This window comes from Scyliorhinus torazame, chromosome 1 (assembly GCF_047496885.1).
Source record: "Scyliorhinus torazame isolate Kashiwa2021f chromosome 1, sScyTor2.1, whole genome shotgun sequence".
Lineage (NCBI taxonomy): Eukaryota > Metazoa > Chordata > Chondrichthyes > Carcharhiniformes > Scyliorhinidae > Scyliorhinus > Scyliorhinus torazame.
Genome location: NC_092707.1, coordinates 260,291,500 through 260,304,326, shown reverse-complemented (window position 1 = coordinate 260,304,326; position 12,827 = coordinate 260,291,500). Strand labels below are relative to the sequence as shown.

At 53.7% G+C, this 12,827-nt stretch overlaps 2 protein-coding genes across 2 annotated transcripts in view; both read right to left on the bottom strand.

Moving 5' to 3' along the window:
- Positions 1-12,827, bottom strand: part of dtd1 (D-aminoacyl-tRNA deacylase 1) — a 202,329-nt gene that overhangs the window by 36,249 nt on the left and 153,253 nt on the right. The gene's annotated exons all lie outside the window — the stretch shown is intronic.
- On the bottom strand, positions 837-1,489 carry LOC140421102 (nucleoside diphosphate kinase-like). The gene has a single exon (XM_072505495.1). The coding sequence runs from the start codon at positions 1,455-1,457 to the stop codon at positions 996-998; it is 462 nt and encodes a 153-aa protein (XP_072361596.1). The 5' UTR covers positions 1,458-1,489; the 3' UTR covers positions 837-995.

Here is a 12,827-nt window from a genome sequence, read left to right as displayed (position 1 = left end):
CAATTTTATGGCTGGATTTCCTGGCAGCCCCGCAGTGTATTTTCTGGTAGCCCCGCAGTGTATTTTCTGGCAGCCCCGCAGTGTATTTTCCGGTGGCAGAGGCAGCTCGCCATTGGCCGGCGGAGGGATCTTCCAGTCCGGCTGCAGGGCTGTGGGAATAGAGTGGGAGAGTGAGGCTGACATGTAGGGTTACTCCACAGAGAGCCAGCAGGGACTCCACGGGGGCCGAATGGCTTCCTTCTGACTCCACAAGAGAGGGAAAAATGGCAGGAGCAGTATTTATTCTAACAATAATAGGTTCATTGAGGCTGGCTTAATGATGTGTGCTCATTCTGAAAAGGACCACTTACAGAAAGACAGTCGGAGGTCATTCCACGCTAACTGTGGATTTCAAGCTATGTAAACCATAAAGAATCATCTTAACCTGGAAGAAGTGAGCGAGGTTTAATGGTGATCCAGGCTGCAAAGAGAGAGACAGCCCCCAGACAAGGGGTGTTGGGTTGCCGGCAATGTAGTTGCATGAAATGAATGCATTACTGCACGGCAATCTATTAAACAGACACGTCTCTTAGGTCTGGAAGGTTTCCATAGTAACACACTCATTCACCAACTGCAGGAGATAAGGTTAGTTTGATTCTCAAGAGGCAGGTCGCAGCATTGTCCAATGGTAATTCGGTCCTTTCACACTGTATCCCTATGGTGATCACAGCAATTTCTGATGAGCCTTTCTACTGTATGAATGACATCCATTGCAACTAAATAGGAAGATCCACGTGACACATCATCCGTGTATCCATAAATAACTTGCAGCTGAGTAGGGTCCTCCAGGGAGACACTTTATCTTTTTTTTTATCTTTCAGTTAATTTATTGCATGGTTATTTGCTTCAACATTCAGAACAAAGGCACAGGATGAAGACATTATTTAAATCGGTAAAAAATAAAACGTCTGATGACAATTTGGAATGATTCAGACAGGCCGGAGCCATGGAATGCTTTACTCATAGACCCAGTCCTGGGCACAGTTCTTGTATTCCACCATCTCACCCGGTTTGAACCAAAGGTTAATCTCCTTCTGTGCAATTGCTACAGAGTCACTTCCATGGATGATATTCCTCCCAGTCTGAATACAGAAATCTCCACGGATTGTGCCAGGTTTGGAGTCGGCTGGATTGGTCTCACCAAGCAACACTCTACCAGTCTTCACCACGTTCAGACCTTCCCACGCCATTGCGACGACAGGACCAGAACCCATATACTTGATCAACTTGGGATAGAAAGGCTTATCTGAAAGATCACAGTAATGCTTTTCAAGCAGATCCACAGGAGCCTGCAGGAACTTCATGGCGACCAGTTTGAATCCTTTCTGTTCGAAGCGTTTGATGATATCCCTGACAATCCCTCTCTGGACACCATCCGGCTTGACCGCGATGAAGGTTTGCTCCTTGTTCCCAGACATTGTTCCTGATTCTGCCGGGTGAAGCCGCGGAAAGGAGCGGAGACACTTTATCTTGAGAACAGAGCCCCTTTACAGGCAAATCAAAACTACAATATAGAAGGGTCCTGTTTGCTGTTCACTTTTCAATATATTTTACTAATGTACTTGCTGGGCGGGATTCTCCATCAGCCGATGCCAGAAAACACGATTGGACGGAGATTCGCACGTCAGCGGAAAATCGTGGCCAGCGCCAGGTGCCAAACGGAATGCCATGCTCCGGCCCCTATGCCACTCATCAGCATGGTCATGTAAATTGTACAGTAAACGCCGTTGGCAGATCACTAACGGGCCCACCTGGTATTCTGGGGGCCTCCAGCGATGCTCCGCCTCTGCCAGGAGAAATTACCGACAGTGGGATTCACTTGAGGTATATAAAATCGGGAAACAGGCGCCGTGGCTGCGGGAGAGGGAAGAGGTAGGATATGTTCCCAAAGATGCAACATGGGCTGCCGGTGATGCCGCTGGCTGGATGGAGGGCGTCTGCCAGGGCCAGGGGGAGTAGCGAGAGCTGACCAGGGGATGGGCCGTGGGGTCATGGGTGACCCCCCGGGACCAGGGTCCAGGCACGGTCCGCCATTGCCGCGGCCTGCAAGGCAGCCATTTTGCTGCGCACCCCACTGACCACCCACCATGACCCGTGGTTGTGCAGAGCGTCAGCGGCCATATGGATGCCCCCACCCACCCCACACTTGGGCACCTCCCTGCTGGCGGGGCATCACATGGCCCACCCAAGGAGGATGCCCACAGTTCATCCCACAGAAGAGCGTTGGATAGGGGCTGCAGAGCAAACAGCTGGCATGTGTAAGGCCAGGCACCGGTACCCCTGCTGGCAGGGACGGGTGCCAGGGCCAGAGATACCCCGGTCCGGCAACAATGGGGCCAGGCCAGGGGTGCAGAGGGCAGAGTGCCAGGGGGAACGGCCAGAAGTAGGTGTGGAGCTGGGATGAGAGGAGAGGGTAGGAGGGGGACAAACAGGGGCAGGGGCTGCAATTCAGGCTAGGGCTCAGTGTAGCCCATTGGGCCTGGTCAGGCATGGGGTATCCACCATGCTAACATGCCTGCATTTTATCCACTGCAGACAGTAGATTTTGGTATGCAACCAGGCATGGCAGCCAGTACCCTAGCCGTCGCAGCCTTGGTGGACGCACTGAGGTGGTATGAGCAGGAACTGCTCGGGGAGGGCCCTGCAGAACTGGGGCTTGCCCCAGAGGAACAGGAGCCAGCTGGTGAGGAATGAGAGCTGTCCGCCCAGCAGGCCAAGGAAGAGGTGTGAAGGAGGCACCGCATCATGCCTCGTGTGTATCAACAGCGTCTGTCATTCGAGGACCTGCCAGAATAAGCGTTTCACCGAACACTCCGGCTGAGCAGGCAGTCCATGTGACATTTATGCCAGATCATGATGCATCTGCCACCATGAGGGCATGGGGGAGGACACCCACTCCTGGTGACCATCAAGGTGAAGGTTGCCTTGAGCATTTACGCCTCGGGGCCCTGTCTGGGATCTTGCAGACCTTGATGAACAGGTGCATCTGCCCTGTATCCCAGTCAGCACAATACATTACCTTTGGCATGGACCCAGTCCACCAGGTCTCCCGGTGAGCAGGATTCACCGCCATCGCCGGGGTGCCCAGGTGCAGGCAGTGACCGACGGGACGCATACCTCCCTTCATGAACTGAAAGTGGTCCCACTCCAAGAACATGCAGCTGGTGTGTGACCATGAGTTGCACATCATGCACCTCATTGCCCGATACCTGGGCAGTGTGTATGACGCCTTCATCCTGGCACACTTGACGGTTCTCAACATCTTCGAGGGGCACTCCCGGGTGAGGTGTTGGCTCCTGGGCGGCAATGGTTATCTGCTGCGGTCATGGCTGATGAAGCCTATCCGGAGGCCACCGACCAATGTGGAGAACTGCTACAAGGACGGCCTGTTGTAAACCACTGTTGCACCTCTATTAGGTGATGTATGGTAGGACCTGTACGACAGGTACGTTGGTAGTCCCTGCCTGCTGGCTCCGCCCAGTAGGCGGAGTATAAATATGTGTGTCCTCCAGGCTTCAGCCATTTCGCCAACTGCTGTGGGAGGCCACACATCTTAGAGCAATAAAGCCTCAGTTGTACCCAACTCAAGTCTTTATGCAATTGATCGTGCATCAATTTATTGCTCTAAGATTTTCAAAAGATGGACCTCCGTATCAAACCGGATCGCCTCCAGCTGGATCCGCATTCAAGCGATGCCAAAAAGGACTTTCAACACTGGCTAGCTTGCTTCGAGGCGTGCATCAACTCAGCGTCCACCCCTGTCTCGGAGGCTCAGAAGATACAAATCCTGTACTCAGAAAGTTGAGCTCCAGGGTCTTTCCGCTAATCCAGGACGCGCCAAACTACGCCGAAGCAATGAGGCTTCTCAAGGAGAATTATGCTCAGAAGACGAACACCCTCTTCGCCAGGCACGTACTCACCACTCGCTCTCAACTCCCTGGTGAGTCCATAGAAGACTTCTGGCGGGCCCTAATCCCATTCATCTGGGACTGTGACTGTCAGGCCATTATAGCCACTGAACATTCAAACCTCCGTATGCGGGACGCGTTTGTTACGGGGATTGGGTCGGACCTCATACACCAGCGACTGTTAGAGGGGGCCACGCTCGACCTAGCGGAGACAACGAAACTAGCGCTCTCCATGACGGTCGCCTCGCGCATCATTCAGGCCTACACCCCCAGCTAGGCGTCCCACCCCTCCTACGTATCGTGGACCCCACAGATGGCAGCCCCAGTAGGGGCCTTACCCAGCCAATACGCCTGCGCCACGTGCCAGCCAGCAAACCCCGGGGGTCCGCAATGTTATTTCTGCGGCCAGCAGAAACACCCCCGCCAACACAGCCCGGCCCACGATGCCCTTTGTAAGGCTTGCGGCAAGAAGGGGCACTTCGCCGCGGTGTGCCAGGCCCGTGCAGTCGCCGCTATCGCCCCCACCTCCCTCGTTTACGGACAATGGACCCCGCCATCTTCACCTCCCCGGACCACGCGCGGCCAGTGGGCGCCGCCATCCTCTCCCCCTCAGACCACACGCCTCCATCTTCTCTCCCTCAGACCACCCGCGGCCAGTGGGCGCCGCCATCTTCCCTCCCCAAGCAACACGTGCAGCCCATGGGCGCCGCCATCTTGTTCAACCCCCACCACGTGCAGCCCATGTGCACTGCCATTTTGTACTCCTCTAGATGTTCAGCCGCCATTTTGTCCTCCTCGAGATCTTCAGGCGCTGCCATCTTGTCTCCCCCACGGCACATGGGCACCGCCAGCGTTCCAGGGCCCCCCGGGCTCCATCATCCTACACCAGCGACGACCGACCACGACTCGCCTCAGTGACCATCGACCAGTCTCGTCCGCACAACCTGGCCACCGCATCGGCCGGTGTTAAAATCAACGGACACGTGACCTCTTGCCTGCTGGACTCCGGGAGCACCGATAGCTTCATCCACCCGGATATGGTAAGGCGCTGCTCCCTCGCGGTACACCCCACCAACCAATGAATCTCCCTGGCCTCCGGATCCCATTCCGTGGCGATCCGGGGGTACTGTACGGTCACACTCACGGTCCAGGGCGTAGAATTCAGCGGCTTTCGCCTCTACGTCCTCCCTAATCTCTGCGCTGCCCTGCTACTCGACCTGGACTTCCAGTGCAACCTCCAGAGCCTAACCCTGAAATTTGGCGGGCCCCTACCACCCCTCACTGTGTGCGGCCTCGCGACCTTAAAGGTCGATCTGCCTTCCCTCTTCACAGATCTAACCTCGGATTGCAAACCTGTCGCCACCAGGAGTAGACGGTACAGCACCCAGGACAAGACCTTCATCAGGTCCGAGGTAGAGCGGCTGCTTCGGGAAGGCATCATCGAGGCCAGCAACAGCCCCTGGAGAGCCCAAGTGGTAGTAGTTAAAACTGGGGAGAAACACAGAATGGTCATGGACTACAGCCAGACCATCAATCGGTACACGCAGCTCGACGCGTACCCCCTCCCACGCATATCTGATATGGTCAATCAGATTGCACAGTACCGGGTCTTCTCAAAGCTCGACCTGAAATCCGCCTACCACCAGCTCCCCATTCGTAAATCAGACCGTCCATACACTGCCTTCGAGGCAGACGGCCGCCTCTATCACTTCCTCAGGGTTCCCTTCGGCATCACCAACGGGGTCTCGATCTTCCAAAGGCAGATGGACCGAATGGTTGACCGTTACGGTTTGCGGGCCACCTTTCCGTACCTAGACAATGTCACCATCCGCGGCCATGACCAGCAGGACCACGATGCCAACCTTGCCAAATTTCTCCACACTGCCACTCTCCTAAGCCTCACCTCCAACAAGGAGAAGTGCGTGCTTAGCCATCCTTGGCTATGTGGTCCAGAACGGAGTTCTGGGGCCCGATCCTGACCGCATGCGCCCCCTCATAGTGCTCCCCCTCCCCCACTGCCCCAAGGCCCTCAAACGCTGCTTGGGGTTCTTTTCGTACTACGCTCAGTGGGTCCCAAACTATGCGGACAAGGTCCGCCCACTCATAGTCAGCCCATTTTCCCCTGACGGCCGATGCACAACAGGCCTTCGCCCGTATCAGAGCCAATATCGCCAAGGCCAGGATGCACGCAGTAGACGAGACACTGCCCTTTCAAGTAGAGAGCGACGCGTCAGACGTCGCCCTAGCTGCCACCCTCAATCAGGCAGGCAGACCCGTGGCATTCTTCTCCCGCACCCTTCATGCCTCAGAAATTTGGCACTCATCTGTCGAAAAATAGGCCCAAGCTATCGTTGAAGCTGTGCGGCATTGGAGGCATTACCTGGCCGGCAGGAGATTCACTCTCCTCACTGACCAACGGTCGGTAGCCTTCATGTTCAATAACACACAGCGGGACAAGATCAAGAATGATAAGATCTTGAGGTGGAGGATCGAGCTCTCCACCTACAATTACGAGATTTTGTATCGCTCCGGTAAGCTCAACGAGCCCCCAGACGCCCTATCCCGAGGTACATGTGCCAGCGCACAGGTGGACAGACTCCGGACCCTGCACGACAGTCTTTGTCACCCGGGAGTCACACGGTTGTACCATTTCATAAAGGCCTACAATCTGCACTACTCCATCGAGGAAGTACGGACAATCACCAGGGACTGCCAGGTCTGTGCGGAGTGCAAGCTGCACTTCTACCGGCCGGACCATGCGCGCCTGGTGAAGGCCTCCCGCCCCTCTGAGCGCCTCAGTGTGGATTTCAAAGGGCCCCTCCCCTCCACCGACCGTAACACGTATTTTCTCAGTGTGGTCGATGAATACTCCAGATTCCCCTTCGCCATCCCATGCCCCGCCATGACGTCTGCCACCGTCATCAAAGCCCTCAACACAATCTTCGCTCTGTTCGGTTTCTCCGCCTACATCCACAGTGACAGGGGATCCTTCTTCATGAGTGATGAGCTGCATCAGTTCCTGCTCAGCAGAGGTATCACCTCCAGCTGAACGACAGGCTACAACCCCCGGGGAAACGGACAGGTAGAGAGGGAGAATGGAACGGTATGGAGGGCCGTCCAACTGGCCCTACGGTCCAGAAATCTCCCGGCTTCCCGCTGGCAGGAGTCTTCCCTGATGCACTACACTCCATTCGGTCACTACTGTGCACCGCCACTAACAACACACCCCATGAACGTCTCTTTGTCTTCTCCAGGAAGTCCACATCCGGGGTGTCGCTCCCGACTTGGCTCGCAGCTCCAGGACCCGTCCTGCTCCATAGGCATGCCCGACTCCTCAAGACGGACCCGTTGGTGGAATGGGTGCAATTGCTCCATCCAAACCCCCAGTATGCCAACGTGGCGTACCCCGACGGCCGCCAGGATACTGTCTCCCTCAGGGACCTGGCACCACACACACACACACACACATCCCCCAGCCCGGCACAACTCTCCCATCCCCCGGCGCTCGCAGCGCAACCCCCTCGGATCCATCCGTCCTCCCCCTGCCCACGCTCGAGGATGAAGAGGATTTCGGCACGCTCCCGGAGGCTCCGGACATCAGACCAGCGTCGGCATCGCCGCCACCACTACGTCGCTCCCAGCGGCACATCAAGGCCCAGTACCGGTTAAACCTCTAACTGGTCCACTGGACTTCAACAGATATTTTTTTTCCTCTGTATCAAAAATCGTAAATGTAAATGTTAAAAGAAAACTATTTGTTGTATATAGTTCTCCACCACCCCTGCCGGACTCAATTTTAACAGGGGGTGAATGTGGTAAACCACTGTTGCACCTCTATTAGGTGATGTATGGTAGGACCTGTACGACAGGTACGTTGGTAGTCCCTGCCTGCTGGCTCCGCCCAGTAGGCGGAGTATAAATATGTGTGTCCTCCAGGCTGCAGCCATTTCGCCAGCTGCTGTGGGAGGCCACACATCTTAGAGCAATAAAGCCTCAGTTGTACCCAACTCAAGTCTTTGTACAATTGATCATGCATCACGGCCATGCCGTGACCAGGAGTGCATCAGAGTGCTGAAGTTCAGGTGCCTAAACCACACTGGCGGGGCCGTCCAGGATAGCGCTATGAGAGTCTCCCACATTGTGGCAGCCTGCTGTATATTCACAACATCGCACAGCAGAGGGAGGGCAACACCCCCCTGCCCAATATACCCTCTGCTCCCAGCCCAGCCCATCCATCACATCCTGCAGACAGAGCACCGAGGCAGGTCAGAACGATAGTCAACAGAGGTGACTAACACTATCTTATCCACTACACCCATGCCACCTTAAATGGTGGCCAGCTTTCGGGCACTACGGGCGGACCCTAACACTGTCTAGGTGGGTCCACAGGCGGTAGGTACATCAGGAGTGGAGGCGCCCTGCTGCGAATCCCGCCCTGTGACCTTTGGACCTCTTTGACGGCCGTCCTCTGGAGCGGACGGACCCGTCAGTCGTTCGGGTGTCCCAGGTGGCGTTGTGTCAACCTGTTCTGCCCACTGCCGATTGGATGCGGCAAGGACAAGAGGGGGAGGGAGCAGGGAGACCGGGGGAATTTAGAGGCACTGCGATATTCCTGCACCTCCCCTGCAGGAGTCACCAGTACATGCCCCACCACCTCCTCCTCCTCCTTCAGGGTGCCCGATGGCCCCTGGGCTACTCCTGGGCACAGGGGCGCGGTCGGCGTGAGCTCCGGGATCTCCCACACCACTTGGTGCTCCAATCCTGGAGGCCCACTCTCATCTCGACCAGGGTCTCAATGCTCGCGGGCATGGAGCACAGGTACTGTGCCACGCCCCTCTGACCACCAGTGAACCCCCTTCGGTCTGCTCTCTCTCTCACTCCCTCTCTCTCTCCGCAGTTGTGGCCCACCTTCCCCTGGGGGACAGATAATGCACATTGTGACACACTCAAACATGGGCAGCACAGGGGGCTCCGTGGCTGTTGGCCTGTGTGTGCAGGTGGGGTGTGGGGGGCCTGCCAGCGGGTAGGGTTCGATCGCCCTTTGAGCAGGGGTGGCTATCGGTGTGTGGGACGGAGGTTGGTACCAGGGCAGGGTGGTGGTGGTCCATCCAGGCCAGGTTTACGTCCATATGTGGCAGCTGCCTTTCCACCCTGAGGAACAAGGTGCCCTGCCTCCCCTCCATGGCATCCATCAGGGTCTCAAGCTCCGCATCGGCAAAGCATCGGCCAGTCTTCGGGGTGCCATCTTGTTGGATGGAATGAGTGTATGTGGGGAGTGGAGTGCTTATATGCAGCTGCAGCTTGTCACGGGCATTCGTCCCTTGATTGTTTCTCAGCTCCACCATATCATCTTCGCTCTGCTGTCAGTCTGCTACCAGAGGAACTCTCACTGAGCTTTTGCCGAGATAGACCCCAAATGCGGCAATTGGACAACATTGTCATTTTGTTCACGCCCTGTAGCCTCGTGTTACCACGAGTACGTTTGGAACTGTCATTGCATAATTGAATCCCCATGCTACACTCCCCTGAGGAATTTCAATCATTCCATCTCTTGGCCAGAGCTTGGTCATCCTGTGGTGATGAGTTAATGGCGATCAGATCCGCCAGGCTGCACCTGAACTTGAGAGCTCGGTCAGAGTCTATTCACGTCACATCCATCAGTTCTCCGTAACGGGAGTTATCAGCGGATTGGCCTGCTCTGCCCAGCTACTCTATCATGGGTGGAGGCCTCTCTCTGTGGTACTGATGCATTTAGGTTGCTTAAATCAGATCATGAATGCAACGTCCAAGGGCAGTATTTGATCCTTTCCCCACCGTAATGAGTATGGAGGCAGGGAGAGAATTTGATCGGATGGGAGGGCAGCTGGCCACCTTACTGCCTCCACTCCAATTAAATCCATGGCGGGAAGACCAAAGGATGGCCAATTAATGCCCACTTAAGGGCCGCAAGCCAACACTGCTGGTATTAAACCAATCGTCACGCGGGAAGCATGACAAGCAAACCTGCACCAGTTGCCTCTGCTCATTCTGGAGTGGGGGAGGGTGTGACCCTCCCTCTTTCAAAGGAACTCGGTGCCTGATCAAGGACCTGGCATCGGGAAGGTGGCACCTGCTGACAGACAAAACGCCCTTGCCGCCGCCGGGGTCCTGATGCTGTGGAAAAACTCATCGATGAAAGGCCTGTTCATTGCCTGATTGGTTCGTAATTGGGCGGGCATTCTCCGCAGAAGGCAGCGCGGGTCTCTCACTGCCTCTCCAGCCGGCGGCCATGACTCAAAGAACAACAAAGAACAAAGAAATGTACAGTACAGGAACCGGCCCTTCGGCCCTCCAAGCCCGTGCCGACCATGCTGCCCGACTAAACTACAATCTTCTACACTTCCTGGGTCCGTATCCCTCTATTCCCATCCTATTCATGTATTTGTCAAGATGCCCCTTAAATGTCACTATCGTCCCTGCTTCCACCACCTCCTCCGGTAGCGAGTTCCAGGCACCCACTACCCTCTGCGTAAAAAACTTGCCTCGTACATCTACTCTAAACCTTGCCCCTCTCACCTTAAACCTATGCCCCCTAGTAATTGACCCCTCGACTCTGGGGAAAAGCCTCTGACTATCCACTCTGTCTATGCCCCTCATAATTTTGTATACCTCTATCAGGTCTCCCCTCAACCTCCTTCGTTCCAGTGAGAACAAACCGAGTTTATTCAACCGCTCCTCATAGCTAATGCCCTCCATACCAGGCAACATTCTGGTAAATCTCTTCTGCACCCTCTCTAAAGCCTCCACGTCCTTCTGGTAGTGTGGCGACCAGAATTGAACACTATACTCCAAGTGTGGCCTAACTAAGGTTCTATACAGCTGCAACATGACTTGCCAATTCTTATACTCAATGCCCCGGCCAATGAAGGCAAGCATGCCATATGCCTTCTTGACTACCTTCTCCACCTGTGTTGCCCCTTTCAGTGACCTGTGGACCTGTACTCCTAGATCTCTTTGACTTTCAATACTCTTGAGGGTTCTACCATTCACCGTATATTCCCTACCTGCATTAGCCCTTCCAAAATGCATTACCTCACATTTGTCCGGATTAAACTCCATCTGCCATCTCTCCGCCCAAGTCTCCAAACAATCTAAATCCTGCTGTATCCTCCGACAGTCCTCATCGCTATCCGCAATTGCACCAACCTTTGTGTCGTCTGCAAACTTACTAATCAGACCAGTTACATTTTCCTCCAAATCAAACTCCTCCAAACAAATCCGCCCCAATGTTGAGTTCAACTGCTGGTGGCACTGAAGCTGGGCCTCTCCAAACGTGACTGAATTAATTTGAGGAAATGACTGTAAACCTCCCGAGGAGTGGCAAGAGCTGGAATGAGTGAAGTGCACGCGTCCTGCAGTAAGCCAATGCAGTGAGCAGTCTAGCACGTACTCTCTCACAGGTAATGTGCATAGACTGAAATGCATGTTATGCCTTTGCTAACGCTGGACACAACTACTCCAATGCTTGCGGGCCAGCCCCTCACCTTGTACCCTTTAAACTGAGAGGAACGGTAGCTCAGTGGTAATGTCACTGGATGACTTATCCAGAGGCCCAGATTAACGCTCTGGGGGCACCAGTTCAAATCCCACCATGGCAGCTGATGAGATTTAAATTCAATTAATAAAAATCTGGAATTAAAAGATGGTCTCAGTAATGGTAACATTAAAACTATCATTGGTTGTCAGAAAAACCCATCTACATCACTAATACCCTTGAGGGAAGGTAGTCGAATCCCTCCAGGGCCTCATCCATCCCTATCTATGTACCCTCTCCAGCTCTACCACACTTTAAGATCACTGCGTGCTTCCAATTCTTATGCACCATTGATTTTCTTTGCCTCACCAGTGGCGGCTGCACCTTCAGCTCTCCAGGCCCAAAGCTCTGGAATTCCCTCCCTAGATCGTTCTGTCTCTCCACCTCTCTCTGCCCCTTTTAAGATGCACATTAAAATATACCTCTTTGAACAACCTTTTGGTCACCCACCCTAATATCTCCATATAGGGCCTGGTGTCAAATTTAGTTTGATATTAACTTCTGTGAAGTGCCTTGGGCGGTTTTTCAACTTGAACTCCTCTTGTTGGTGCTAGCCCACAAAATGGGATGATGAATAAATTCTGAATTCGAAATTAGCTTCAGCAGCGTGGCTTCAATCTCCCCACCTCAACCCATCGCACCACCAGTCAAATTTCCCCCCCCATCCCATTTTAACTGCCTTTGGCAGTCAAAAGGGAACACAAAAAAAATGTTCAAACACGAAATATGAAAAAATCCAGGACAATTCACAAAATATGCCAATATGTAGGATCATTCTTAAAATATTTTAGGTTAATAACGTGCCAGTTCAGATGGAGTCCGCACTGCATCCCATGACTGGTTGCATTACACTCGTGGCTGTCCAAACCTCGCATGATGTCCATGTATGAGCATTCCACTGGGAAGAGTCAGTGGAGAGGGATCAGGAACGGGTTCATTTTCACACTACTGAATGCATTTACCCATTGAAGCAGTCTTTTTCATTGAAATCACCAGAATTGAGACAGGCAAAAATGTCAGAGCTAGACAAGCATTTACAGTGCGAAATCCACTCATTACCAAACAAAGAGAAACCTGTGATGAATGTAGGAATTTTAGATATATTGTATTAAATGTATTTGGTGCAGTAAGGGTTAAAAGCATGGGTTAGTGTGCGAGACTGCTGCAGTCATGTTTTTAAAAGAAAACCTAGTTTGAAAGAAAACTATGTTTGGAGCCAACGGTGCAATTAAAGCATCATAAAAGTTTGGGCTAATGGACTTTTATTTATATTAAGGGGGTTCCCTGCAGAGCAGTTAATTAGAGAC

Excerpts from the sequence above, each read along its gene's own strand:
- LOC140421102 (XM_072505495.1), bottom strand. The coding sequence starts at position 1,457 with ATGTCTGGGAACAAGGAGCAAACCTTCATCGCGGTCAAGCCGGATGGT.